Source organism: Telopea speciosissima, chromosome 4 (assembly GCF_018873765.1).
Source record: "Telopea speciosissima isolate NSW1024214 ecotype Mountain lineage chromosome 4, Tspe_v1, whole genome shotgun sequence".
NCBI lineage: Eukaryota > Viridiplantae > Streptophyta > Magnoliopsida > Proteales > Proteaceae > Telopea > Telopea speciosissima.
The window spans coordinates 7948994-7975537 of NC_057919.1; the positions used below are offsets into that span (position 1 = coordinate 7948994).

Sequence of the window (26544 nt, forward strand, 5' to 3'; positions counted from 1 at the left end):
CTGATGAAGTTCAATCGTCAGCATTGAACGAGTGAACCTAATTTCGCCGAGGGAAAGTTGGACAGATCGGGTGATATGAGCTTTAAGCTTATCTGGTTCCTCTCTCTCCATCTATAAGGCAAGTTTTCAATTTTCATGTTGAATTTCACTTAAGATTCTTGATATACTGTAGTTTGATTCGACCCAGAACAGTTATTATTAAGATTCGAGGTTATGTTCCTGGAATCTGGTTTACGTTTTCCTTCGATCACTGGATTGTACTTGTAGCTGTTGAATCACATTAGAAATGAATGTTTTTTTTTATTAATTAATTTCATTCGATACCGTGACGCTCTTCAGTCTGGTAGGCTGGAACAGATCCTCTCTGCTAACCATGTTTTAGCGATCTGGTTCTGGTAAGTGGTAACTAAATTGGTTGCTGAATGAATGCTTTAAGACTGGATGAGTGTCATCACACTCACTGCACTTTAGAAAAATAGAGTTTTCTTATTTGTTGGAGTTTCACATGTTTACTTCTGTTATCTTAAATACCTCCTCTGCAATTGACCCTGTGTTCCACTTTGCTATCATTTAACAGAGAATTTGTTTCCGGACATAAGGATTAGGGTGTGGGGTTCATGAGCTATGGAGATGGCGGGCACTAATCAATGCAAGGGATCATGTTCTCATGGTAAGAATGCTCTCCTCTGCAATGATTCTGGAAGAGGAACTGATCATAGAAACGTAGTTGATGGAGTGGTTGGGGAAGCATCTGTTCGAGAGGATTTCGGGGCTCTCACTGTGTCAAAATGCCTTGTAAGAAATGTTAGCCAGAAATTGGGGAAAAAGAATCACAGAGGAAATGAGGAGGAAGAAGGATATCAAAGGAGAATTTCTTCAAGATGCATTGGCTTATATGGAAGGGGTGGTGGTTGCAAAGTGGGTGCTGATACATGCGAGGAATTTGGGGATGTGATTTGTAGAAGGAAGTCAATAACAGATGAAGAAGGCAAAAGACACCAAGCAATTTGTGGCAATGAGGAGACTAGGATTGATTGCTTCTCGTATGGGGTGACAGAGAGGTTTTGGAAGAGGAATAGTGGAAAAAACAGAGAACTTGAAGAGTCACCATTAAATGGTGGAATTAACGTTATGCTTCCAGATGATCTTCTAGAAATGTGCTTGGCGAGGCTTCCACTGAGCACCCTCATGACTGCTCGCCTTGTGTGCAAGAAATGGAGATCCCTAACTACAACTCGCCGGTTTATGCAGATGAGGCGTGAAGGTTTGTATCGTAGCCCATGGGTCTTTCTTTTTGGTGTTGTGAAGGATGGTTACTGTTCAGGGCACATACATGCACTAGATTCTTCCCTTGATCAATGGCATAAAATTAATGCTCATATTCTGAAAGGAAGGTTTCTTTTCTCTGTTGCCAGCATTGGAGATGATGTTTTCGTTGTTGGAGGTTGTTCTAGCTTGACTAACTTTGGGAAGGTTGATAAGACTTCATTCAAGACTCATAGAGGGGTAATAGCATTCACCCCCTTAACTAGATCGTTTCATAAAGTAGCACCAATGAAACATGCAAGGTCAGCTCCCATTTTAGGTGTTTTCCGTGTTGGTTCTAATTGGCCCATCTTTGGATGCCAGTCAAACCGGCCAGATCAGTGCTTGTCCAGGTCAAGGGTAGGTGGCGTATCTAATGTTTACGAGGATCCTCACAGGCTTTCACTAAGACATCATCTTAGGGATTCTTCTAGTGAAGATAAAGCTTCAGTAGAATCCAATAGAAAGCCATGCAAGTTTGTCAAACAAGAAAGCAGTCACTCCAACCTGGATGAGGATGGGAGGTTTATTCTGATTGCTGTAGGTGGGCTGGGAGCATGGGATGAGCCTTTGAATTCTGGGGAAATATTTGATCCAGTAACAAACAAATGGATGGACATTCCCAGGTTGCCTGGATATGTTGGAGTAGTCTGTTCTGGTGTTGTTTGTAATGGGATGTTCTATGTTTGTTCTGAGACTGACAAGCTGGCTGCCTATGACTTAGAAAGAGGTATTTGGGTTGGAATCCAGACTGAGTTACCTCATCCTCGTCTTCATGATTACTTCCCAAAACTCATTTCATGCAATGGTCGCCTCTTCATGCTCTCTGTCTCCTGGTGCGAGCAGGATTGTCATATGGGTTGGCGGGATAAAGCTGTTAGGAAGCTATGGGAGTTAGATCTCACATTTCTTAACTGGAAGGAGGTATCTAGACATCCAGATGCTCCCATGGACTGGAATGGTGCATTTGTATCCCACGGGAATTGGATATTTGGGATTGAGATGTTCAAGATATTTGGTCAAGTGTTGGACTTCCTGACTGTTTGTGATGTCTCTGGTTCAGATTTGAAGTGGACTCGTATCTCAAAGAAGCACGTGGCACATGAACTGGATGCTTCGTCATGCTTAACAAAGTCAATGGCTGTACTGCATCTCTGAAACACTTGGTGATCAACTATGCAAGTCATGCAGAGAGTTCCTGTATCCAGTGGACATTCTTGACATTCCTAATATCAGTTGTTTCAACTTTCCATGTAGACCTTTGTATCTTGGCAACTTCATGCTTGTAGCGTTTGACTCAGATTCTTAACAAGGACTCTTTCCCCTCCTTGGCTTTTCATGTAAATTGATCAATGCTGAATAAAATTGATTCTATTTTTAAGTTTCTCTCTCTCATTGGTTTTGAACTTCTTATGGTTGTGCTTATTGTTAAATCTGAATTTGGGCTGTAATATGATAATATGGACTGCAGTTTACTAAGCAAATTCAAGTCCAGCACTTCAAAGCTCCTGAAGGGTTCTGGGTTCTGGGTTCATGCCAGGTTTCTGATAGCTTGAGGCAAGGTGCTTTGTTCAAAAGAATTTGGTGGAATGGTAGTCCAAAATTCCAAATTCTATCACATTGGTTTCTGGTTTGGCTGATCAGCAAGCCATCCTGCATGTGTTGTAGCTATCAGTCTGTAAAATGTGAACCGTGTAGAGCATTCTCCCCATCAGGCCATTGGGTATTCAGCGTTCAGTCCAACAACAATCAGCTCTATTGGCTAAACTAAAGAACCTAATATGTTGACACATTAAACTTAAATTCCACACTTCATTGAGGCATGCCATACACCAACCGTTAGCTCCCACATACCATTTCTTTCAGCTAAAAGAAGGAACCAAATTCTGTAGATAATGACATCCCATCCCAAGAATTTTAAATTTCGAATCGGGTCGAATTGAACCCGTATTTAGAACGGAATCGTTCCCAAAAACCGTAGAATTGGTCCCTCAAACCTACAGAGGAAGATCCATTGGTTATGATCTTCCGATCATTGTCTATGATGTTTGGTGGGTCCCACAAATGTACAATCTCGTACTCCTGCAAAGCGCAAACCACCCAGATGGAATCCATTTACCTGAGCCGAATCCGATGTTGGGTGTATATAGTTTTTCTTGGTGGGACCTATCTAACCTGGGAGGCCTGATCTTTTGATCTTCTGCCACGTGGCAAAATAAACGCCCTTTAATAAACTAACCAGGACTCAGAAGTCAGAGAGCTGCTTAATTGTAACTCAACTCAGTAATGTTATCTGTAAGAAACGAACTCAAACCAGACCTTCGACCGTTGGCAAAACCCTAGCTGATCATCCATTAATCCATGCCCAACATCTCCATTTCTGCGAACCTTCCCATCTTTTCTGCTGCCCATTTGAGGCTCCGGTTCCGGTTCCGGTTCCTGTTCCTCCAATTTCAATCAAGACCCAGTTCATCAGTTTCGGTCCCGACGCATCAACACATAGCCCATCTCATCTTTGATCAGAAATCGGCCTCCCAAGCCCTTCAAACCTTCAGATGGGCCGCCAAGATCTCGAATTTCACCCACAACCAATCCACCTACAAGGCTTTGATACACAAGTTATGCGCCTTCCGTCGATTTGAAACTGTAAAGGAGCTGCTTGACGAAATGGCGAGCTCAATTGGTTCACCTCCGGATGAAGACATCTTCGTGACAATCGTTCGAGGACTTGGTCGGGCTCGGATGATTCGCGAAGTAACCAAGGTACTTGACTTGGTTTCTCGATATCAGATAGAACCATCTTTGAAAATCTTCAACTCCATACTGGATGTTCTTGTTAAGGAAGATATTGATTTAGCGAGGGACTTTTATAGGAAGAAGATGATGAGATGTGGAGTTCAAGGGGATGATTACACTTATGGAATCTTGATGAAGGGCCTCTGTTTGACGAATAGGATTGCTGATGGTTTCAAGCTTCTGCAATTGATGAAATCTCGAGGTATCACACCGAATATCGTGATTTATAATACTTTGGTTCATGCTCTCTGCAAGAATGGGAAGGTCGGGAGAGCTAGGAGTTTGATGAATGTGATGTTTGAGCCTAATGAAGTTACTTTTAACGTTTTGATATCGGCATATTGTAAGGATGGCGATCTGATTCAAGCATTAGTGCTGCTAGAGAAGAGCTTCAATCTGGGATTTGTTCCTGATGTTGTTACAGTCACAAAAGTGGTGGAAATCCTCTGTAGCGAAGGTCGTGTCACAGAAGCTGTCGAGGTTTTGGAAAGAGTGGAGGAGAAAGGTGGCAAAACTGATGCTGTGGCTTACAACACCTTGATTAGAGGGTTTTGTAAATTGGGAAAAGCAAAGGTTGGATGCCGGTTCTTGAAAGAGATGGAGAGCAAGGGCTGTCTTCCAAATGCAAACACATACAATGAATTGATATCTGGTTTCTGTGATTCTGGGAATTTGGATTCAGCCCTTGATTTGTGTCGTGAGATGCGAAACGATGGGATCAGCCCAACTTTTGTCACATACAATACATTGATCTTGGGCTTGTGTTCTTGGGGTAGGATGGAAGATGGGTTCAAGATTTTGGAGCTAATGGAAGAGAGTAGAGGGGGAACTGGGGTTCAGATTAGTCCTTATAACAGCATCATCTATGGTCTTTATAAGGAAAACCACCTGGACAAAGCACTTGATTTCCTCACCAAGATGGAAAGCTCTTTTCCTAGAGCTGTTGATAGGAGCTTGAGGATATTGGGGTTCTGCGAGGAAAGCAGTTTTGAGGAAGGGAAAAGGGTCTATGATCAGATGGTCAAGGAAGGTGGTGTACCCAGTGCTCTGGTCTACAAGCACTTAATTGATGGTTTATGTAAAAAAGGGGACATACGAGAAGCATTCAACCTGATTGATGAGATGGTTGGCCATGGTTATTTCCCTGTTGCATCAACATTTAATGCTCTCATCAGTGGATTCTGTAGGCAAGGCAAAGTGGGGCTTGCTTTAAAGTTCATGGAGGAGATGGTTGGGAGAGGATGCCTTCCTGATTCAGGGAGCTACAATCCTCTGATTGATGCTCTATGTAGTAAAGGGGATAACCTGAGAGCTTTAGGGCTTCTTCAGCAAATGGTTGAAAAGGGCATTGGTCCTGATTATTCTACATGGCTCTCCTTGCTGCATCCTTCGATTCAAGAGAAAACATGGATTGAAAGCAATGACATATTATCAGATTTAGTCAAGTATTAGAGACGAATTGCATTCCTTTTTTTTTTTCTTCATGAAAGAGACAATTTGCATTCATTTGAACAGATCACTGTTATTATTGAGATCAGATAGCGCCTAAAGGATGCATTAATGGGCAGACAAGAGCCTATGCTGGGTTTTCTGGTGAAAACATTACACCATTTGCATCTGGGAAGTACTTTGTTGATCTCATGCAATCTTGCATATATAAGGGAGAGCAGCAAGAGAATGCTCAGAAAGTGGCAGTGCAGCAAAGAAACAGAACTTGCTATGGTTCTCTTCAGCAATGGTCGACCAACTTGATTGCAATCTGAATAGAGTTATGGTCCATGTGGGTACATCATTTTGCAGTGTAGTTACCAAAGTACACTGGTTGCTTCTCTTACACTCAATCTTGCACATTCGTGGAAATCACAAGAGAAAGCTGAAAGAGTGGGACAGTACTGCAGGCTTTTGTATAGACTCTGTGTTGCTGTCAAGTAGATTTCTTCTCAATTAACTGATGGAACATATATCTGATTGCTAGAGTGGAAATTGGGGAGATTGCCAACCTCCAACTTGTGTAGAGATATAGCCACAATCCTGAAGATGAGAGAAAGCCAGATGTCCTCATTACCTCAACAATGTATTGGCAACAATGGCATGGCCTCATTGGGGTTCTAAGTTCTAACATTAGAACATCCCCACTATGATCAATAGAGAGATTGAATCCTGCTTAGCGTTGTATCTGGCATTATATTGTCTTGAAAATGTGATTGAAATTTGAAGGCAATCAAGTGGAAACAGAACATTAAATTCAACTTTTTGACACCAGTTCAACTTAACTAGTGCACAGCAATATATGTACGATTATCATGGCAAACTCTACAAATGCAACTTAAGAAGAACAAATGAACATATTTTTACCCTGCCACTTGCAACAGCGCCCCCTTCCCCCCAGATGGAAAATTCTAAAACTAATCAATATGGACAAAGATGGAATCCAGGAATGACGAGAGTGTTGGCACACCAATTTAAATTAGAAACACGCCTTGAATTTCCTCTGGTATATTTTCGGAATTTGCAAAAGAAAAGGCCCTTAAATTCATCACCACCCTTCGTGGGAGGGGATGTGTGAGAGGTTACCCTATTTTCTGAAATATACCAGAGAAGTTTGGTATCTTATCAACATGCTTTAGAGCACGCTCAGCAATCTGCCGAGTTCGATAGTCTCCATGTTGGAATGAATCAACCAGTGCAGTGCTCACATTAGGATCACCAGATATTTCATATGCTATTTCTTCATTCCTCAGAATCCTCTCAACAGCCCAGACAGCTCGCTGTCTCAGGATCTCAGTTCTTTTCTCACGTAAGACTTCGAGTATTGGCTTGATTCCCTCCATCTCACACAAAACCGTCACCCCTTGCTCAATGTCGACATCATCATCTAACAACGTGCAAAGTGCTGCAAGCGCAGCTTCAACTACCTTCTCGTTTGTATGGTCTAAACATGCCACCAACTTTCCAACAGCTTTTCCTTCCAAAAGACAAAAGGTCTCCTTCATTGAACAGGTCCCATGGTGGAGAGGACACAATCCAGTGGTCACTGACGGCTTGCTAAAACATGGAAAAATTGAAGCACAAAATCCCGGTTTTGGCAATTCTGGCAGCACTGTCAGGCGCTTGGACTCTTCCGAGAGGTTCTCTAAGGCCATGGCAGACACCATCTGTACTTTATCAAGCCCATTTGACTGAAGCAGATCAGTGAACAATGCAGCAAGATTGTGCTCACGAGCAAGAGCAAGAGCTTTGGGCTCATCAGCTAAGACAAACGTGAGCCTTGCCAAGACCTGCACGAGACCTTCCAGAAATGGAGTCACAAATCGGCTACCCCGGGTAGATCCATGCCGAATACTGAAAACCCTGGATATGACCAACTCAAAGGCACTTTCATCCAACAACTGCCTGGTTAGACCCAGGTCCCTCTCTGGAAGGTCAGCTAACAGACCAATGGCAGCTGATTGCTCTTCTGTGATCCCATTGTTTTCTGAGATGACTTTGATCAGGGTACCAAGCTGACCAGCGGTACCACGTAGGGCATCAGCCAGCTCTTGACCCATGTTGGGTGACAGATTCTTTAAGAGTTTCAGGGAAGCCAAACGCAGTTCCTTCTGTGAAGCTTCAATGAACTGAATCAAACTGATGGTAGCACCAGAGCTTTTGATGGCGGCTACTACATTCAGAACTGTGGTGGGGGAATTAGTTAGTCCAACAAGGACCTGGAGAAGCTTGCACTCAATGGAAGGACCAGTGTTGCTAATGAGATGTAGCAGGTTATGTATTATGTCTTCTGAGACCAGAGTCTGATGGACAGGTCCAAGCGGAATGGAGTCGAAGTCGTAACCTGAGCTCACAATATTGGCTAAAACTGTTGCAGAGACCTCTTTCAGCCTCATGGGGAGTTGATTAGCACCAACAGCGAAGAGATCCTTGACAAGTGGGGGAAGAATCCCCGCTTCTATAAGCACCTTAGCGCTTGCCTCACATGATGAAATCTGGTTGAGAGCCTTCAGGCCAGCTTCTCTTGACTGCACATTGCCACTTCTCATGATATTGACCAATGATGATCCAACAGTTTTGGCCACATGGAGTTTGACATCATTGCCCAGAACCAGCTCACCGAGGAATGCAGCCATGGACAATTTTGTTTCAGGGGGACCTGTGTCAATTCCCATTGTGGTGAGGAAAAAGAAATTGCTATGGAAGAATTTTTACTGTATTAATATCTCTAGTGCATGATTCTAATAACGAGAGAGGGTTCTCTGAGTCGACAGGGTCGGGGATCCAGCCAATGGCAAGCACAGGACATGGTTCATCCATAGGGGGGAGGGGGGAAGAGAGAGAGTGTCAGGAGAGAGATAGCACTGGTGTAGCCTATGCCTGCTTGCTCAGAGAGACTTTTCCCTCGTAATAAACTAGTTTTTGGTCAAGTGGTTCAATGATACTCAGATGATTTCTTTGCAACAACCATTTAGGTGTTACTCATGTTTTGATCCAAACTGACACTGATAAAATACTACCCAACCAGGGAGAGCGAGGTCCAGTTCTTTGGTGCGGCTTCTAAGAAATAAAAGTGCAGAATAGGCAGTTTAACAAGTAACTAGAAGAGGATGATAACTAGTACTACTGACAGGCACTGTGTTATTCCGTGGCAGTCACATCTTCAATTATTCTAGAAGCAAATTAAAAAATGGATTGGGATACATTAGTGATATCTCTAAGTTGAGTATCTGTGAATATGTCTGATGTAGATACTAGATAGACATACAGGGTTACACTACAGCTGCAGGAAGAAGAGGGCAGCAGTTGGACCTTGATCCGAGGTCCTATTTTGGGCCTATTTGGTCCTAATTTATACCAGCCGGTTGGGCTGGTTCTCTTTATGCTCGCATGAGCTATTTAGTTGTTTGTTTTTTTTTTTCATTTTCTTGTTTAAGTTATTTCCATTCCTAGTAGTGTTAGGAATATTACTTAAGTTGATTTTTAATTCCAACAACATTGAAATAACTCCTATTCATGGTAGGAGTTGGTTTTTCAGATTCTGAGTTGGATTAGGAGTTTTGCTTTGAACTTGTAAATACTTAGTAAGGCTGTTCAGCCAAGTTACAGATTATTGAATTGAGATTACTGACTGTTGTTGAGCTTTAAAAGACTGTAAGACAGTGGCTGAGAGACCCCGACCTGAGATAGGTCTAGTTCTTCGAGTTCTTCTTCTCCCATACTCTGTTTACCACCAACAAATCTGTGTTTTAGTTCACTGATTGTTATTGTTAGTTGCTGATCTCGTTTGAATCCAGATTTCAAGAAGTTTAAGAGTTGTCTTACTATATAATCAACCCCCAATTATCAGGGCCATAAGCCTGTATCTGAGTTTAATTTCTGGTTCATTGTTCAACCGGGTGCTCTGTTTTCAGAGTTATTTCATCACCTATTGTTTGATCTGTAAAACCCAAAACCCTCTTCTGTTTTCCCTGAAACTTTGAGGAGTTAAAGGACACCCTCTGACCTAAACTCGACCTGAGTTTGGAGTCCTTTGGTTCTGTTATTTGACTGCTACTTAAAAGCACTCTAAACCTGCACATTTGGGAATTCAGAATTTTGTTTCCCTAATTATTTCATATCTAGCCATCTGATTGAGTTTCAATCTTGGGGGTTTTATTAGTCTTACCTAGATTCATACTTGATCCAAGTTTGAGGGGAATCCATTGGCTTGATTGGATTTAATTTCAGTTTCACTCTTTCTGGGATCTCCGCTCGTAAGATCATGGTTTTCCAAATTACTCCCAAACTGCTAATCGGATCATTCCCATCTTTTGAGGGGGTTCTTATCCTTCCTATTAACTATTGTTTCCTAGAGTTTGGTGTTATTCCAAGAGGTTTGAGTTTTCAATCAAGTTTTGCGTTTCAATCTGAGTGGGGTTTTGACTTGGTATCCTATCCGGGAGGGTTTTAGAGTTGTTCCTACCTAACTCCCCTCCCCCCAACCAATTTGGTATCATAGCCATGGAGGGATGACAGATGGAGTCAATGGTTTGCTGAATTCTATTTCCCATGGAAGAATGATTGTACAAGTCTGATTCAACATCTCTACCAAACTTGTGGACGAGATTTTTTTTTCCAAGCAGGGGAGAATTGATGCAGACAAGCCACCTAGAGGCCTTATTTTATTGGAAATAAGTTTGGGTTGGGTTACGTTGGTGTTGGGCCTTTGATCCCATGGGTTTTCTTTGTAATGGACCAATTTAATGGGTAGAAAGTAGGAAAACGGAATTTACTCCATTAGTTTAGTTAGAGTCTTATTTTGAGTCCGTTTCTTTCCTTTTTTTAGTTTATGTTACCTTGTTAGTTAAGGGTTGAGTTAGGCTTTTCTTTTTTAATGTTTTAAGTCTGTTTTCAAGTCTTCTATATAAGATTGTAAGGGGCTACAACCTTGTACACAAAAATGATTAATGAGATTGAGAGGGAAAAAATAGCTTTGTGCTTTATGGTGAGATGCCATTGGTGAGAGACTAAAATACGATGAAAGGCCGTGGGTGAGACCGTGAGAGATCTAAGTCTGAGAGGGACTACCCTATATTCTTCTTCTCTTCTTCGATTTCTTGATTTTGTATTTTATTATTCTGAAATTTCCTGCAAATCTGAGAATCGATCAAAGTATTCCTTGTGACTGGGCTACATTAATGTCCCACTTTAATTTTCAAAAATAAGAGCGAAGAAATTTTCAAAATTGTTATTGGAAACATGGTACAGTCGTGTGGATTCATCTTAGGAGAGCAAGAAGCAAGGAAATGAGAAAGATTAAAGATGGAAGAAGCACCTTCAAGAATACGCGTAAGAAGAGGTTGTAATCTACCATTTTCAGCCATCTGCAACACATTTTTCTCACACTTCTCCAGATTTTCCAGGGTCCTGTCTGCTTTCTCAACAGTCGGTACATTCTCTGAATTGCTGCTAGTCATCCCAACTAATAAAAGAATTGCTCCATTGACAGAACCAATCTTTTCACACAGAACTTCAGACTTTGAGAGCTCATATAGCAAAGATACAGCCTCCTCCCTCTCCTTGGACTGCTCATGAGACAAGAATTTAACAATTGAGCGCACGGTGTCTCCTTCAGCCATCACTTCCTGTAAAAGAAGAAAAATTGTTGAGAAAACTGGAAGTACCGATATTCATCTCTGTGATGATGTAAGGAACTCTACAAAGAAAACCAGCAACCTGCAGACAACCTTATTATCCGAGTCCTCTTCTGCAACAATACGTAGAGTTTCTAGAGTTTTACACCGTACTCTCCGACTACTGCTCTTCAACATGTCAACAATCATTGATATTAGCCCTGTAGTTCGAACGACATGTTTATTTGATCTGCTCTTCTGGCAGATGTGCTGGATATACTTCAAGGCCTGCAGAATATCATGTTCTGGATTTCCCTGAGAGAGCGTTCTGCGAGCAATATCAAGCTGTGCAGCGTCATTCCTCGTTGTCCATTCCTCAATTGTGTTACGTAGAGCCATGCTAGGGTTCAGATCAGTACTTTTGAGCTCTTTTTGTGTCAATGGGCAAACAAGTTTTCTTCCACTCTCCTTGCATTCCTTGAACCACCTTTCAATTGCTTCTCGCTCAAAAGTTTGCCCATTTTCTAAGGTAACAGGATCACGCATTACTTGTTTTGTGAGAGGACAAACAAATGCATCATAAATAGGCTCAATGTGTGTCCTATCCAACTGGTAGCTCTCATCAGACTGGCTACCAGGGTCAAAACTTGCATCCCAGCTTTCAGCCATCTCTAAAGGAATGCCTACATCAATCAAAAAATATATAACACATTCAAGATCAGGTATACTAACAAATTTGTGCAGAAAAATATCTGTCAGTGCCATAAACATCAAGCACTAGATGGCCCATTTCACTTGCTTCACTTCTGATCAATTTGCCTCCACTGTAGAAACATATACAACTCAACTCAACTCAGCCTTATATCAACTAAATGGGGTCGGCTAGACTATAGAAACATATACAAAAATCTAAATGGAAGGATGAAGATAATTAAGGCTTCTCAGTTCTCCCTGAACAAGCAGAAAGACAGAGAAGGGAAATAAAATATGGAACTCTAGTTTCTAAGAGAACAAATATAGTTAATTTTTTATTGGGCTGTATGCAATGTCAAAGACTTAATCATAACTCTTAACACTGAAATCATCCCCTTGCTTAATTTGAAACAAATATTGCACCACGTTCCTACTGAAAGGAATTCAGTTAAATGGGCAACACAACTCGAAGGTCATCCTAGATAAGAAGATTAAGTTTCACAGCCATTACAAGATCTTTGTAATATACTGCAAGATATACTGACAGTGCCTCATCTGTGTCTTCCTCACCCACCCTACCAGAAACCTTATTAGGTCTAATAAACCGCTCCGAACTCCGAATTGGAACTCACGGTTAAATATCAAAAGCAACAGGAATCCAGGCAACTTAGAATTCAATTCCATAGAATAACAAAAGGCAAGTAATCTAATTCAGTTTCAACCCAAAATGTGAGATACCAAGGTTAATTAAAGCTAGCGTTGGAGAAGAACTGCTTTACACAGAGGAATAATGAAACAGAGAAATCGTGAAAGGGGAAAAGAGGGGGGGAGGGGGAGAGAGGAGAAGAATTGCAGAAACCCTAACCGTAACTAAAGCATCATGAAACCCATGAAAGATAAGTATAAACGACCAAAGCATACCTCGAAATATTCTTCAAATCAGAAGATATGTCTCGAAAAACCCTAATTTTGAATTCATGAGTATTATTCGTAGGCCATAACTGCAAGCTCTTCGCGTGTAGAACGAACAAGAACCCACCCAAAGATGCAGTGGTTGGAGCGTGAAGCAAGTGATGATTTTGGTTGACTGGGTTCGAAAGTTGAGTTTAGGGTCCTAGAGCTGCTACGACTCTTCGGTGCCAAAACAGTGGGGACGAAGCGACGAAGACAAGAGGGAGAAAGAGAGCCGGAGACGTGAGTGCAGAAGAAATCAACAAACAATTGAAGTAAAAGAAATTGTGAAGGTTTGACTCTAAATCCCATGGTCTTCTATTCACATTAAGATACAGATAGATAGATAGACTTAGAGACCAGAGAAAGAGAGAGAAGACGTAAAAGACTGACGAAAGCGAAGGTGTGGAGCCACAACCATCCAAATCACCCAGCTTCAGCCGTCACTATTACAAGAAAAAAATAAATAAATAAATGAGAGAAAGAACCCAAATTGGACGAAGAAGAAGAAGAATAAAATCAAACCTGATAAAATTTTTACAGAAATTGTAAAAACTCAGAAGACTGATAGAAATGGCGGCTTGGCGCGATTTGGGTGTTTTCACATTTGTGAAGGGTTAACCAAAATCCAACCGGCATTTTTCTCACACACACTCTCTCTCTCTCTCTGGTCAACATTCACCAGTGGCGTTTGAATGCAATCAAAGGACTGTCAAGCTTTTCTCAAATCGCGACTCGAGTTAAAGTTTTCAACTAAAAAATGGCTCCTCGAATCACTGTTGCACGAAAAGCTTGGAAAGTTCGTAAAAGTGAACACTGGAAAGATGATTAGTCCCAATTTAACTTCCTTTAGTCCTTTCATGGTGATGTCTTCTTCAGGATTAACCAAGCATGATTATGGATTTTTTTTTCTTCAAATTAAGCTAGGAGTCTAGGAGTTTAGGACCCATGATTCTAGAATTGACCAGAACCAGAAATTCTCAAATTAATGGAATTTTTCAGAATTGAGCTATTCCTCTCAAATTAAAATCCGACACAAACATTATCTTTTTTCTCAAACCCATCAATCAATAAATGGGAAGTTTCATGCAGACTCAGAAATCCCATATGGTCTGATAGAAGATCGAAGTTGGCATTTTTTTAAGGGTAAATTATTGATCACCCCCTAATTTTTTGAAAAAACTCAAATCAGCCTGGTTTAGACCCCAAAATGATAAATTAGTCTTAAGGTTAGTTTTATGCTGTTAAGTGATGATGTCAGTCAGTTAAACAAATTTAAATCCTTAAACTATCCTTGACCAATGTTGAAGATGAAGGAAGGTTAGTATTGTAAATTTAATTCTAATGTTTTAGTACAAGGGTAAAATAGTTCTTTCACACCAATAACTAACAGCAGACTAACATTGTTACTATAGAGGGGAAATATTTGAGTTTTTTCAAAAACCAAGGGGTGATCTGAGTTTCAATTGAAAACCAAAGAGTGATATGTAATTTACCTTTTTTTTTAATGTAGCGGTTGACATCATTGATTCTAAATAACGCGTAAGTAAAGTCCAAGTCTACTAATCTCCGATTAAAGTAACGTAAACAAGTCTTAGACAATAAGGATTAGAACACTTCTCGTCTCACTAGTTCGTACTGGATTGAGCTCTTCTACCGCATACCCCAGAGGTGGACATGTGGCCGAGATGCCACTGAAAGGCAAGATGGATACACAAGTTGAAAATCCTTTTCTTTATCGCATATGCACAACACTCAAATGTGCCCATCCATCTCGCCATCCAAGTGGCATTTCGATCATGTATCAACCTCGGGGGGTGTGCGGAACATTGTTCAACTTGAGTTCTAATCTCTTCATGGGGTATGGATCCCACACCCCCATAGAGGGTTCAGATCTGTCCCCACTCATCTCCACGTGGATAGCAAATCTGAACTCGTTCAACTCGGGGATGCATTGTAGAGGAACCCAATCCATAGTTACAATGACTATAAACGTGTAGAACGGTCTGGAATTTGAATGGTAAACCAAGCTATTTTTCCTTACCACTGATCCATCTCATATACTTTGTTGACTTTTGCCTTTTGATTTTGATTTTTTTTTATCAAATTTTGACCATCCATTTCTTTTGCATTGTTGATTTTTGACCATTGAATTATATTTTTTTGGTAGTGGACCATTGAAAAATTTTTCTGTTCTGTTTTTCGGTAGTGACACCACTAGTCCAAATTGTAATTTTTGGCTTGTCATTAATTCATCTATTCTATTTAGTTGACTTTTACCATTTTGACTTAACACAAAAAAAAAATATTTTTACCCTATTGATTTGTTTTTGTCTTCGGGTCCTCCCTATGTTTGAGAAAATTACATTTGAGATCTCGTGTTTAAAATAGGGTAAATTACACGTCATATCTTGATTTTCAAATGAAACTCAGATCACCCCGTCTTTTGAAAAACTCAAATCACCATCTAGACCCCAATATGACAAATTAATCCCTACTGTTAGTTTTATACTATTAAGTGATGATGTTAGCTAGTTAAATAAATTTAAATTTCTAAACTACCCTTGACCAATGTTGACAAATTAGTCCCTACTGGTAGTATTGTAAATTTAATTCTAATCTTTTAGTACAAGGGTAAAATAATCATTTCACACCAATAACTAACAGTAGACTAACACCGTTACTATAGAGAGGATGATTTGAGTTTTTTCAAAAACCAGGGGGTGATCTGAGTTTCGTTTAAAAACCAAGGGATGACATGTAATTTACCCTTTTAAATATTATAAGGGCGTTTTATTCTCTGCATAAGAGCGTAGGTTGTGCCCAAACACATGGGGTGTTCATTTCGACCATGTCATATGTCTGGGTGCATTCTGCACCCACGACACAGAGAACATTTGACCATATTATAAATAATAGGATAAATTACACGTCACCCCTTAGTTTTCAAATGAAACTCAAATCACCCCCTGATTTTTGAAAATACTCAAATTACCCCTTGTATAAGACCCCAATATGATAAATTAGTCCCTACCGTTAGTTTTATGATGTTAAGTGATGATGTCAGCCAGATAAATAAATTTAAATCCCTAAACTACCCTTGACATCCAAATATAGATTTTGAAGGATAGTATTGTAAATTTAATTCTAATGTTTTAGTACAAGGGTAAAATAATCCTTTCACACCAATAACTAACAGCAGGCTAACACCGTTACTGTAAAGGGGGATGGATGAGTATTTTTAAAATCCAGGGGGTGATTTGAGTTTCGTTTGAAAACCAAGGGGTGACGTGTTACCATGACCAATTCTCGAAGGCCTTCACCTCCACCCTCTGCCTTCCATCAGCTCTCCACCACTACGTCGGGAACAGTCTCTCTACGGGAAAACAAAAAAAAATGACATATCGATGTGATGCAAAATGTCACCCAATTACAAGACAACTAGACGTATCATTGGAAAGTTTGTATCATTCACATACATATCAGCCATGTTTAAGTATGAAGTCTAACCACACTCATTAAAGGAATTTTCAATGCATGATATATAAATATGCCATTAATGTAAGACATACAGATGTATATATAAAAAACAAATAACAAAAAAAATAAAAGGCATATAAATGTCATTCATTTCCTTCAAGATTTAATATTACAAAGTCTTTTCTCTTTTCCTGTGTGTAGTAAAGCTCAAAAATGTGACTACATGGAGCAGTATAATCAATTAAGGCCTCAAGCTGATGCTTTGGGCAAAGAATTCAGGAGAATACATTGAAAGATAACTAAAGGCAGCATTTTCTTGCTGAATGTAAGTTACAAGGATGTCATACCCAGCATGAGCAGAGCTATTTGAAGTCGAATTACAGATAAATGGTGTCAACTAGTACAACTGAACTAGTACAACTGTGCAGAACTTTTGAGTAGTACATTGCTAGTACATCTGGGTTACCTGGATTTTACATCCATCATATCAGCTGCCTCTTGTTTCCTGGAAGATTCTGTACCTCAAATTTCAGTTTGTCAATCTTCACAGGGAATCCTTCATATTACCCCACCACTTTCTTAGTTTGCCTCCTAACAAGATCCTGCTAATCCTTAAGCGAAAAAGAGAAGTATTAGGCTACTTGTGCCATTTGTGAGAAAGACAAGGATACGTTTGATATTGCTATTCGCTAAAATAAAAAACAGAACCGGATACTGATATGGAAAAAGAGAAAAAGAGACGAACACTGACCTTTGCTATCAAGCAGATTTGATCCCAAGCTGCCTGAGAGAATCGGGGCCGACAAGGAATATACGCCTAGGAGTTTGATACCGGAAAACTACAACTCCTTTGTACGATGCCCTTGGGATACCATCCTAGAAAGACGAAAGGGGGAAAAAAAAAGAAAAAAAAAAATTTTACAGTCTTAAGGCATGACCGATGCAAAAGATTACAAGGTAACAGCTAGATTCTTCTGAAGGGACTCCATAAGAATATTTTCAAGGTTGGACATCCAAAGTGGTGGTTTTGCAAAGCATCACAACTGTATAGTACCAAAGTTGTCTCTAACTTATCCAAAGCATCAAAACCAAACTCTTTTGTATAAGGGGCCATTGGGTAGAAAACATATTTTTCAGTTATGATGAATACATGTTTCACCAGAAGGAAGTTTACTTGCTCAAATCTTCACGTGGGTTACAACACTTTCATCAAAACATGTCCCTTGTTTTAAGCAGAAAGATGAAGTAGGTTATGTGCTTCAGCCAGTATTTGTACAATTTGTATTTCTAGTACTGCAACCCACCTATTATGGCTATAACTATTGAATGACATACGTGAGACATCTGTTACAAAGAGAATTAATGACATTTCTTATTATAGACAAATCCCACTGCTCAACACCTTGATCATGCTAGCATTGTAAAAATGGGTCAAAATAAATAGGTTCTGTCCACGTGTACAAATTCCATGCACCATCCTTCTCTTATCAAAATATCGCTGAAAGGTAAATCATATTTATGATGGGGGTGCTCCAAATTAGTAATTCAACAAACATTTGGAAAAGAATTCAGGACCCACTAACCACGTTTAGAGAAAGAATGAAAAATGGAAATGCAAAGGGGTTACCTTCCATTCTTCAAAAATTCCAAACTGACGTGCAATATGTTCAAATTCATCCTGATCTTTGTATGGAATGCGAACATCACCATCTATGTTATATGCCTTCAGTACAACATCAGTTCCATGGATAGGTTTGGCATTTGACACCATGTCAGCGAAATGCCTTAAATATTTGTCCTGTTGAAAGGAAAATAAATTCAGTTGAGCACAAATACATAATAAACAAACAACATCAAGTAATTATATCGGTTTATGTTTTTACCTCCATCAAGTAGCTCAGATCCATTGATTTCCAATCAATCTTCACAGAGATTGGACCAAAACAAAATCATGTGATTAACATCCAGAATCAGGAACTTGGAAAAGAACAAAATCTTAAAGATAACTTTCACCTACATGGACATCATTAAGTTTAATGGACTCCAAATACTGCTTGAAGAACTGCCCCATACTAGATCCCTGCAAAGAATCCCATGGCAGCTGTCATGAGAAAAAAGAGTTGACCAGTCCAAGGCTAAGAAGTGATTGAAGGTGTACTTGAAGTGAAGTAATTGCACGTCTGTGGTGTGTAACAAGCACAATAGCTTCTAAAGCAAGCCATAATTTAAGCACAGAGAAGGAAGGGAGATTGATGATTTTGCCTACTTCAAGTGCAGGTACTAGGTAAAACAAAGGGTGTACCCAGTGCACGAGGCTCCCGCCACTGTGGGGTCTGGGGAGGGTCATAATGTACACAGCCTTACCCCCGCTTTGCAGAGAGGCTGTTTCCCGACTTAAACCCGCGACCACTACGTCGCAATGGAACAACCTTACCATTTCACCAAGGCCCACCCTCTAAGTGCAGGTACTAGATAGGTTCTTAGAAAATAGGAATTAGCATGAAGATTAACAAGAGAAGAAGCCAAGGACTAAACCTTGCCCTAGGAACCAGAAGTAATTAGGAGAATCTTTTTCGGATCTACAACTACAGAAGACAGATGGGAATACAAGCTTGATGGGCCTCATTACTAGCTACCTGTCTGGGACTAGTCCTCCACCTGCCTACTCAACTCACTGAGCCTGTGACAGAGCTTTGCAACCAAAGCAGCTGCCAAAGGAAGATTTTCCCTTAAAGTCATCCAGACTGTCAGATCCCAGACTAAAGCAGGAACTCATTGCTTAGGACCTGAAGTGAGAACAGTCTTTAGCAGCCAGTAACAAAGAAATTCTACCTTGATGAGATCATAATTCTTGGTGCTGCAAGCTTTAAGTCAAGGGTGGGTAGAAATTTTTGTAAGCATAAATTGTAAAAAAATAAAGAGTAGATTGTTTCTTGTTGGTCAATTAGAGTTCAAATAGGATGATGCTATCCCTGTATTTGGTAAGATTTTAAAACTCCAACATGAGAGTCATATTCAGTCATCTTAAAATAATTTAATATTTGTAATCTCAGTACTTTTCTGTTTCAAGGAGGAACCTGGTTTGAAGTAGCTTGAACCCACTAAGGCAGAGTGCATAATTACATATAAACAAGAGTGACAATAGATGGTTCAAATTCAATTTACTTATGCAAATAATTGATAAAGTATTCATAGTAACCAACTACCACTATTAAACCCAAGGTTCGAATGTGAAAAACGACAATTATTTGAATCCCAAATCATGAATCGTGAACAAATATACTCACATGCTCGCCAAAATTGTATGTCCTGCACACTTCTGGACGGATAAATTGTCGACCTTGGTGGTTCTGTTTCAACCTCAACCAGTCGTCCCAGTAGGTATAATCTTGTCAAGGAAGAATGCTTAAACATTGATGGTAAAACATATTTAAGAGTTCAACTTGGCAAAAAGAAACATGGCAAAAGCAAGAAGGATATGCCTTGGGCCACTTTGGTGAAAGTTCATCCCATGTAGACTTTGACAGCATCCATCCGAGACCAGGAAAGAAATCAGAGCGATAAATAACTTCTGGAGAAAGTATCAAATAGCTGATCAGATAATTAAAAGATAATCTCATCAAGCGGCCTTGCGGTTTTGTAGGATAGGTAAAAGAAATACACAAGAGCAAACATGTAGAATGTGGAACGAAAGAATTCCCTATGTAAATTGGTCAGCAGTAGTGGACTACTGGACTTGGTTTTTACCTCTTGAATAAACAGCATATAACAACACCTGAAAGATGGATTTTCAAACGAAGAAAAAGGTAACCTAATCTACTCATAAAAGGTTGGTAGAAGAGGAAAAAATCTCAGGCAAATCTCAATCCATCTTCCGTGGAATTTCCAAATGAACCAACTTCTTTATCTGTTAGCATGAGTTAAAAGAAAGCTGCATAAAGGTCACTAGTGCTAAAGTAAGTGATTTTAACATCCTGTCTGGATGCAGGAACATGAGAAGTTGGGTTCCCACCTTGACACACATTTTTGCATTTTAAGCCATCCTGAGGTTCAAGTTCAAATTCTATAGAAGGTAATTATCCTTACTAGAGGGGGTTTCCTTTTGTCAAGAAAATCTTGGCTGCAGATATAACTTTGATATCCCATGAGTACGATGTCTATGCTTTGAAGTCGAAATGGAAAATATATTGATATATTTCAACTGGAGAATTTTTTGCAAAAAAAAAAAAAAAGGGCATACCCAGTGCATGAGGCTACTGCCACTGCGGGGTCTGAGGAGGGTCACACAGCCTTAACTCCCGCTTCGCGGAGAGGCTGTTTCCAGAAATTTGGCATAGGACTATTGTTCTATTGTTAAAACAATGGAAATGAGAAAAGTGCTTCTTTGTTATTGTTCTTATTGTCAAGGAGACAAGGCATACCTGGGTCATGAACAAACTGCTTCTGCCCATTGTCGTTCCATGAAGAAACAGCCATAATGGTCCTTTCATGATAAGAGTACCAAGACACATTAAGAACTGGCAAGAACATTAAGGTTAAAAAGAAAAAAACAAACTGCTAAGAGCTTCAATTCATCCTAGAGAAATACTTGTCGTCATCAAGTAGAGTTGCTGTCGCCTCAAAATAGTCAAAAAAATCTGGGGCAATCTCCATGTCATCTGTCTTCCAATAAGAGATTGTTGTTTAATATACAGTAAAAAAAGGCATATACGATGAAGAAAATAACTATCGGGAACAAATTTCTGCACCTTCCAAGATGATTACCCGGCTGAAGTTATGCTTGTAAAACAATTCATCCAATGCCCATTTATAATGACCTGGAAAACAAATGCTTGCAATGTTGAATAATAATTGTATCCACACAGACACACACAAACAAACAGATTAGAAGAAGAAACCAATACTTACTTGAAATTTTGTAATAAGCAATCATCTCTCCTGGCCTTTCAGTTTGCACTGGTCGAAGATCCAAGTGCTGCAATGAACTAAAATTAGCAACTAACCGAAGTTGATTTCAGTGAATACAAATTTATGATCCTTTTAAACATCCATAATTTTATTCCGCATTCCACAATGTGATCATTGCCCATTTACTGAAACTTTATTTCATTAAATTGGCATTTTGTTTTTGTCCATTCCCATGGAAAGGAGGAAACTCTAAATTTTTCGTGTTTTAACCAGGTAAACTCATTCAGAGCATCTGCAAACTACCTCCGAGGGGCATAGAAGATGGGCTTCCAATCCAAGTCTGCCCCTCAATTCGTAGGCTTACCTATTTTATCAGAGCAGACAGCTGCAGAAAGAATAAATGTGTCATCTAAGTATTCAAATTGAAATACTAGAACATGCATTAATAGGCTGGGAATCGGGAAGCCACCTCTCCAATGGTCCCACCTCAAGAAAAATCCTAGCCAAAGATATTTTACCCATTCTATTACTTCGGGATGTTGACAGAAATCTCCTGAACAATCTCTAAAAATTGGATGGCTGTAGTTGTCCAATCAAGGTGACTTTTCTGTCTGGCTATAACTGTCATTAGGAGTCAGGACTGTCCATGGCAACCTTCCATTCTCTCCCATTTCTGGTGACCAGTGATGACTGCCACATCCTCTTCTCAACCCCTCTCCATTTATTTGCAGGATAGAAGGTGTCGCTTCAATGCCACCCTTCTTAAAGGTCATGGTAGGAGAAATAAAGGGCCAGCCATGGGTTCACTTTAAGAGGAGTTGTGTATAAGAGGCAGGTTAGGTGTGAAGCGTGACACAGCAGTAAAAAAACCTTCGACCTCGCAGCATACGAGACATTCAACAAATGCCAGCATAGTAGGGGTGGTAAACCCAAAATTCAGTATTTGGGATTTGGATCGGACTGTGTAACTAAGTAGACATCAAAGGATTCAATTCCTAGTATTTTCATCAGTTTTTTTTTTTAAGTAAAAATAACACTTATTTTTCTCACTCTATAGTTATCATATATTTTTTGTATTCTTTTTGTATTGGTTGTGGTGTTACAATTACAACAACTCACAGTAGAAGAAGTGCATCCTTAAGGAAGACCTTTTTCATAACCATTTTAATGTGGCATGGGGGGAGAACTGTGTAAGGAACTCCAAAATTCATGTCTAAGCCTCTGATCTGGATCACTTAGCATAATTGGTTAGATTTAGTCAACATTCTCTTGTTGAAAGAGATGCAGATGTGGGATGAAAGGTTGTAACAGTTGATTGGATGGCCAATAGACAAAGTTGAGCTTATGCATTTAACAGTTGAGGAAGAAGGCAGAGCTAATAACAGAGAATGGGGGGAAAAAAGTCAAATTAAAAGTATAAAATGGACAGTTTGTCTGAATGTCCTCGTCTTTGGGTTTATAGAATCTATTTATGATGAAATTTTCAATCCAAGAGACTGAATGAGAGATTTTTCCTCTAGACCAGGCAAGGTTATATTTCCATACAAATGGAACAGGTTTGCTACATGAGTCACCCATACAAGATTCATGTGACTCCAGGATCTTCCACATAACTGCGCCCAAGACGACCAAGGAACCTGGATGTCTAGGCGTCACCTTGATAACTATGTTGCATGCCCAAAAGGGCTTCACCTATCGGCCACAGCATCTTCTGCTGACATAGTGTTTATCACAAGATATCTTGTGATGCGGCAAAGACAAGACCCTCTTCATTTGTAAGTACAAATTTACCTGTTTGACCAAATCGCCAGCTGGGTGAAAAGCACTCTTTGTCCTTGGGCCTCTACTCTTCTTCAGTTTAAACGGACAAAGGTTACTGCTTTTAAGAGGAAATAGTATTCAGCTTGATTCTTGTTTTTGTAATAGATTTTTTTAAGTAGATTTTGATTATAGCTTATTTGCAGCTGATCTTTGCATGTAGGTCAATTCATACGCCTTTTTCTCAAAATTATTAAAAGAAAATCAATAAGTTCACCGCTGCCCCCTCCTCCCACCCATCCTACCCCTACCCCTACCCCAACCCCCCCCCCCCCAAAAAAAAAAAAAAAAGAACAAAAAAACGGAAGAACTCCTATTCTTAGGCATATTGATCAGAAATGTATAAGCTTGACTGCTGGTATTACAAGGAAAAAGTTTCTACATGATAGGCCATGCAGCTGAGGTAGAATGGGAACTGGGCACTTGATTGATACTGAGGGAATCCCATCCAATGGATGGTCCAGATCCACCACCTTGTCACTCCATATGGCTTAAATGGGAGAAGTCACCAAGCAAAGAAATCTAAGTGAATATAACTGGACATCTTGGCAAAAACTTCTCCCTTATAGAAATTGCTGTTCAATGGGCTGGGTTTCATTAAAATCCCAGGTCAGATGAGGATCTCAATTTTCCATCTGCATCAGATCCAGATGATAATATCGGAATTCCTCAGGGACATGGATCAAGATGCATCATCCAATCCATATATGACGTGCTTTATGTCCTACATACACATAAAACTATGGAGCACCTCCTTGAGGAGTATAAATGCTTCATGAGTCATGATTACCTGCATATATGTTAGTTGATTGTAACTCAAAGCTTTACTTTTAACCCTTTCATTAGACCCATCCTGAAAAAAAAATTACAGAATGTATTTTATCATTCTCATAAATTAAAAAAATAGCAAAAAATGTGTTGCATACAAACAAATTCTTACGGAAAATACCTGGGATATGAAGAGTGGAAATTTCGAAGCAACAGAAATTTGATACCTAGAAGAAATAAGATGGTAACATATCAAATCAGCACATGAAGATTTGTTAGCCAATTGACTGTGAAACATAAAAATGATGGTTAACATTAGCCATACTTCAAGATAGATTCAATTGTCCTTTCCAGATAATCTGGGCGGTTACATGCCATAACCACAACAGCTGCTATTGGAACCTGATGATCACAAAGGGAGGATGATGATTATGCAAGGTTTAATCCTCCAAAAGTTGAGAAAAAGATTTCCATAAAACAAAGTAATTTTCATTCCATCTACCTGTAGTTTGTCAATTAATCTTTGAACACCCTTTCCTGCACCAAGACATAATTAATCACTGTAAGAATTTAGATGAAGTAGTGAATTAAGACAGGAGGTATAAAGTCTGGCCATCCAATATGTAAACATGAGTATGCAGTTGATCAATAATATTGGTATATGTGCAATTTTAAGGGCATTAATTAGCATAGAGAATATTAGTAAAAGTTTAAATAATAAAGTGAATCTACAGTAGAATTTATTATTTTTTTTTTTTTGCACCAGTAAAGGGCTGTATGGCAACACTTCAAAAAACCACTTCTAGAGATTTTTTTTTTTTCATTTTTTTGGAACACTAATGGATGAGAACATGTATGTGATGGCTGGTTCGTTTTTGTATTTTTTTTTAAAATGAAGAAAACAGAAATAAAGCCCATTTTAGAAACATCTAAACCAAGCTTTTAAAAACAAAAATAAAAAGCTTTTTAAAACCCGATAAAACTTGGAAAAAATCACGGCTCTCACGATTGAAGCCCCATAACCCTTCTTCGTCTTCAACCTCCATACCTCTGCTCATCTTGCCGTCACTGCTGCTCCTGAGGTCTCCTCTGCTACTCCTCACGTCACCTCTGCTGCTCCTGAAGTCTACACCCTTTCCTGCAGCAAGATAAATTTGGGGGAAGTGTATTAATTATTGGTGTTTATTTATGTCAAGCAAATCCATATTGGTTGAAATTCAAGAAGTATGGTCTTTCACAGTGGCCAGAGCTAGAAATGACATTTGGGGATACATATGCCTCAGGAGAGGGAGGGATTGGAGATAAAATTGTTGTATCAAGAGCTGAGTCTAATGTAGAGGATGAAGATAACCATAACTCTTTGACCTTGATGGAGTTGATATTGAAGGCTGCCCACCGGTTGCAACCCAAAAACCAGCTGCAACTAGTAGACAAACAAGAACCCATAGTCATGATAGAACTCCTAATACAAAGAGGAGCAGAAGTTCTGATTTCACAATGGCATATAGGGGTATTCTGGACATGGGTAGGTCAAGGATAGAGAGACAAGGCAGTGCTTCTGGTACATCAACACCTGAGAATTCATTCAGTATTTCTAAGGCCATAGAGGTACTTGAGAGAGTCAATAAGGTGGGGGATGCAACATATACCAAGGCAGTGTCAAGGAATATGGTAGACTCAAATTGGAGAGAGGCAAAATTGTGTCCCCCCCCCCCCCCCACAACAGGAAGAACCTACTTCTGAATATGCTTGAATGTTGTCTTTCTTTAGATGTTAATTTCATGGATGATTGTATTAGATGAATTTTAAACTCTTCTTTGATGGTGGTATGGATGACTGTAATCATACAATTACTTTTTCTTTTTCTTTCTGTTGGTGAACTTGAAGTTTTAGGGCTATTAGAGATGGATGACTGTAATGATACAATTCCTTTTTCTTTTACTTTGTGTTGATCATGTGGAAAGTTTTAAACAGTTTGGGATGGATGACTGTTATTATACAATTACAAGTTCTTTGTATTTTATGATAATCAGGTGGATGTGTTTTAGAATTGTAGGTGATATTTATTATGCATACTCTGACCATGTTTTTTTTTTAATTTTTTTTTTAATTGATGCAGTATTGGATGATAGTGATCATGTTTCTAGTGTACAATTGAAAGATGTTGATACAGATGAGGAAGATATAGCATGTTGTACTGTGCTACTACTTTGTGAATATGACTCCCTATATACTAGAGAACCTATCCGTGATAATGCATTAACAGGACCTGATGTGTACGGGAGGTCATAAATGGACATGTTGATAGATGTTTTCAACAATATAAGACGGAGCGTCATGTCTTCCTCAATCTTTGCTCCCTAATGAGAGAAAGGGGATGGTTGGAAGATAGCAGATATGTTAGAATTGATAAGCAATTAGCTATGTTTGTTAGTGTGGGACATAACAATCAGTTAAGGGACATTGCAGAGCATTCCCAACATTCCCCAGAGACCATTGGTAAGTACTTCAATAGAGTACTGATGGCCATCCTTAAACTGGGTGAGGAGAATATTAAATCTTCATCATTTGACCGTACTGCGTCTAAGATAATAGATAATCCCACATGATATCCTTTTTTCAAGGTAAGGTCAAACGTACTTTCAAGTATTACGTAGTTGGATTGATTTTACTTACTTTCCTTTAATCTATATTCTTTCTTGACTGTATTAGGGTTGTGTTG

General features: G+C 39.5%; 4 protein-coding genes across 9 annotated transcripts in view; 2 read left to right on the plus strand and 2 right to left on the minus strand.

Annotated features, from left to right (window-relative positions):
• Nucleotides 1-513: 513 nt before the first annotated feature.
• On the plus strand, nucleotides 514-2684 carry LOC122659943 (F-box/kelch-repeat protein At5g42350-like). Of its 3 annotated transcripts, none has more exons than XM_043855103.1 (2): nucleotides 514-702; nucleotides 736-2684. In XM_043855103.1, the coding sequence occupies exons 1-2, from the start codon at nucleotides 625-627 to the stop codon at nucleotides 2461-2463; spliced, it is 1806 nt and encodes a 601-aa protein (XP_043711038.1). In that variant the 5' UTR covers nucleotides 514-624; the 3' UTR covers nucleotides 2464-2684. The 3 variants fall into 3 exon arrangements, with proteins under 3 accessions (XP_043711038.1, XP_043711037.1, XP_043711035.1); XM_043855102.1 differs by having other exon boundaries at nucleotides 514-698; nucleotides 732-2684; XM_043855100.1 differs by having other exon boundaries at nucleotides 514-2684.
• Nucleotides 2685-3580: 896 nt separating this feature from the next.
• LOC122659942 (pentatricopeptide repeat-containing protein At2g17525, mitochondrial) lies at nucleotides 3581-5583 on the plus strand. Its single transcript, XM_043855099.1, has one exon. It carries the CDS (start codon nucleotides 3667-3669, stop codon nucleotides 5551-5553), a length of 1887 nt encoding a protein of 628 aa, XP_043711034.1. The 5' UTR covers nucleotides 3581-3666; the 3' UTR covers nucleotides 5554-5583.
• A 728-nt stretch (nucleotides 5584-6311) lies between these two features.
• On the minus strand, nucleotides 6312-13118 carry LOC122659941 (U-box domain-containing protein 44-like). The gene is made up of 4 exons (XM_043855098.1): nucleotides 12819-13118; nucleotides 11319-11887; nucleotides 10907-11216; nucleotides 6312-8248 (listed from the first exon to the last, which is right to left on the minus strand). The coding sequence occupies exons 2-4, from the start codon at nucleotides 11871-11873 to the stop codon at nucleotides 6672-6674; spliced, it is 2442 nt and encodes an 813-aa protein (XP_043711033.1). The 5' UTR covers nucleotides 11874-11887; nucleotides 12819-13118; the 3' UTR covers nucleotides 6312-6671.
• Nucleotides 13119-16616: 3498 nt separating this feature from the next.
• Nucleotides 16617-26544, minus strand: part of LOC122659947 (alpha-1,3-mannosyl-glycoprotein 2-beta-N-acetylglucosaminyltransferase) — a 32389-nt gene continuing 22461 nt past the window's right edge. Inside the window, exons 5-19 of one of the 4 annotated variants that reach the window (XM_043855107.1) lie at nucleotides 24325-24359; nucleotides 24148-24224; nucleotides 24004-24049; nucleotides 23845-23907; nucleotides 21237-21303; nucleotides 21077-21145; nucleotides 20917-20986; nucleotides 20750-20811; nucleotides 19809-19899; nucleotides 19616-19709; nucleotides 18346-18408; nucleotides 18212-18250; nucleotides 17956-18126; nucleotides 17080-17204; nucleotides 16617-16930 (exon numbers count right to left, since the gene is read on the minus strand). In XM_043855107.1, the coding sequence (XP_043711042.1) occupies nucleotides 17088-17204; nucleotides 17956-18126; nucleotides 18212-18250; nucleotides 18346-18408; nucleotides 19616-19709; nucleotides 19809-19899; nucleotides 20750-20811; nucleotides 20917-20986; nucleotides 21077-21145; nucleotides 21237-21303; nucleotides 23845-23907; nucleotides 24004-24049; nucleotides 24148-24224; nucleotides 24325-24359 (1064 nt within the window). In that variant the 3' untranslated portion in view covers nucleotides 16617-16930; nucleotides 17080-17087. Of the gene's footprint in view, nucleotides 16940-17079; nucleotides 17205-17955; nucleotides 18127-18211; nucleotides 18251-18345; nucleotides 18409-19615; nucleotides 19710-19807; nucleotides 19900-20749; nucleotides 20812-20916; nucleotides 20987-21076; nucleotides 21146-21236; nucleotides 21304-23844; nucleotides 23908-24003; nucleotides 24050-24147; nucleotides 24225-24324; nucleotides 24360-26544 lie in introns of all 4 variants that reach the window. The other 3 variants (XM_043855109.1, XM_043855108.1, XM_043855110.1) reach the window with 3 other exon arrangements.